Here is a 2,262-nt window from a genome sequence, read left to right as displayed (position 1 = left end):
AAATTGTTTTTCACATCGATCTGAACCATAAATGTGGAAATAAACTCCGATGATTTGATATTAGTGAGAAAATTAAAATCAACAAAACAGGAAATTATTCCATAATGTTTCCATCCAACCCTCGCTATCGATTTCTTTGTTATTTTGAGAAACAGATATAACATACATCTAAAATTATGAAATGCTAAAATCAACATGAAAATCCAGATACCGAGAATCAAAATTAGAATTCTTCTGTGCATGTCATGGTTCATGTTGTATTTTTAAGCCTTGCTTAATTATTGGTTGATAAGGCCCTCATTATCTGACACACAAAGATAGGGACAACAGTGGGAAGTTGAGAGTGGTCGATGTGGGATATAGGAGGCGGTATAAGCGTTATTCATTACATTTGACGAACGCTTACATGCTGAAAGGAAGCAACATTCATGCAACATCCTCTATACATTACAATGAAAATGGAAACATAAATTTCTGCATAACATGGGCGGAAAGGAAGCAACATTCATGCAACACCCTTTATTAGATTACAAAGAAAACGGAAACATATACTTGTGCATAACATGTGAACTGCAATGCCGAACCATTCACTGACTTTATTTTTCTGGCCTTTTCAACTAGTAGCATCCTATTCCCCAACAGCAAACACGGGCGCATCATGGGTTTCAGACAGACCGGTGTCAGTCTTGATGGTAACCTTATCAGCAGAAGACTCATCCACATAGACCTCGACCAAAGAGTATAGGTCCTCGACCTTGACCCCGGTGACCTTCTTCATCTTGCCCTTCTCCACAAAAGCGGTCACCTCAGTGTCGTAGGAGACGGTCTGGTTGAGCTTGTTGAACATGTGCTCGTTCTTCTTCTTCTGAAGCATCCACACAAACCCACTCTCACAGTTGTGCCCGACCTCCTCGATGTCATCCATAGGAAAGAGGCCTTTCGGGAGGTCAAGCTCTTCGAGAAGCTCGATGGTCTTCTTCTTGCAGATATCGTTCCCCTTGTGGACCTCGGCGCCGGCACGGTGGCTCTCAACCAGCTGGGACGCCATTTGAGCACCTTCTTAGCTGGGACTTGTTTGCTTCAGGGTGGGTTTCTAGGTTTGTGAATTGGCAGATGAGCTTGTGGTACTTGATAGATCAGGACCTGATGGTGCTGCCTTATATAGATGGTGCAAACTGTAAAGGCTCCTAAAGGCCTCTAGGATGGATTCATGCGCGGCTGCGCCCGCGCCAACCCATTGAGACCGGCAGCTCTCCTCTGTGGACTTCTCTCAGATACTTCTTGTTTTGAAGGAAAAAGATGAACGTCTCCCTTTGGAGTTAGCTCATTACGTCCAGCCATATCTGACCATTGAAATGCCTTATGCGGAACTCCACAGCAGAACGCTGGAGTTTTTTTTTGTTGAGAGAGAGAAGAACGCTGGAGTTGAGCTAGTCACGGATGACTGAGTTGACCATTACGTATATGGGTGTGCCATCGCAGCTGCGTGTGGTCGAAGAAATCGTACGTGCGCCGGTGCGCGCATGGAAGCAATGTGCTTGCCACAGTTCTGCAAGAAGGAACCAAAGCAGAGATCGTTTTGTCTCATCTGGTGAACGTTGCAGAGGTACCGTGACCGGCTGACCGTCAAAGCACGAGGAGTTGATCCCTAGCATGTCTGAGATGTATACCTCTCTAATATTCTGTTGTAACTATCCTCCGTGGTCTCCTTGTCAATGACCAGGTCGGTCGCTCGTGCTCGTGTTATGTGGGTTAGGCTGTATGGATTTTAATCCGGTTTGCCGTTAATTAAGCGGGCAATTCTCACTCTTTTCATAATTAAAGAAAATAACAAGTCTTTTGCCTTGTTAAAAAAGTATGCTATTAAAGAAGGGGGCTGCTACACGTCGGCCGGCGGATCTGAGGTAATCAAGTGGCCGCCTCGCGAGTCGTGGGATCTGAGGCAATCAAGCGGCCGAACGTCTTACTTTTCTTTGTAATAGGCTTGTCGGAAAGTATTTGTCAAAAAAGGGTTTCCCCCCGCTTTGTATACAAAGCAACCAACCGAATCATATAGGGATAGGTGCTGGGGCGGAAGCAGCACAGTCACGCCCAAAAGAAACAACAGAGAAAGAGCAAAAGAAACAAATGCCGACAACGGCGGATCAACAAAAACGAAGAAGCCTCGCGATCGCTAGGCCCACCGGGCTCATCCACTAGGCTCCAAGACTCCGAAGCGCCGGCACCAATCAACACCTCCAAGAAGGATCGCGGCGATGACGA

The 2,262-nt window shown here is 46.0% G+C and overlaps 1 protein-coding gene across 1 annotated transcript; it reads right to left on the bottom strand.

Moving 5' to 3' along the window:
- Window positions 1-459: 459 nt before the first annotated feature.
- On the bottom strand, window positions 460-1,124 carry LOC123177294 (uncharacterized). Its single transcript, XM_044591122.1, has one exon. It carries the CDS (start codon window positions 1,046-1,048, stop codon window positions 629-631), a length of 420 nt encoding a protein of 139 aa, XP_044447057.1. The 5' UTR covers window positions 1,049-1,124; the 3' UTR covers window positions 460-628.
- Between the last annotated feature and the right edge of the window lie 1,138 nt (window positions 1,125-2,262).

Source organism: Triticum aestivum, unplaced genomic scaffold (genome assembly GCF_018294505.1).
Source record: "Triticum aestivum cultivar Chinese Spring unplaced genomic scaffold, IWGSC CS RefSeq v2.1 scaffold15063, whole genome shotgun sequence".
In the NCBI taxonomy this organism is placed as follows: Eukaryota; Viridiplantae; Streptophyta; class Magnoliopsida; order Poales; family Poaceae; genus Triticum; species Triticum aestivum.
This window is presented reverse-complemented; position numbering and strand designations above follow the sequence as displayed.

Bases quoted from the DNA above. Each gene is read 5' to 3' on its own strand.
- LOC123177294 (XM_044591122.1), bottom strand. From the start codon at position 1,048: ATGGCGTCCCAGCTGGTTGAGAGCCACCGTGCCGGCGCCGAGGTCCAC.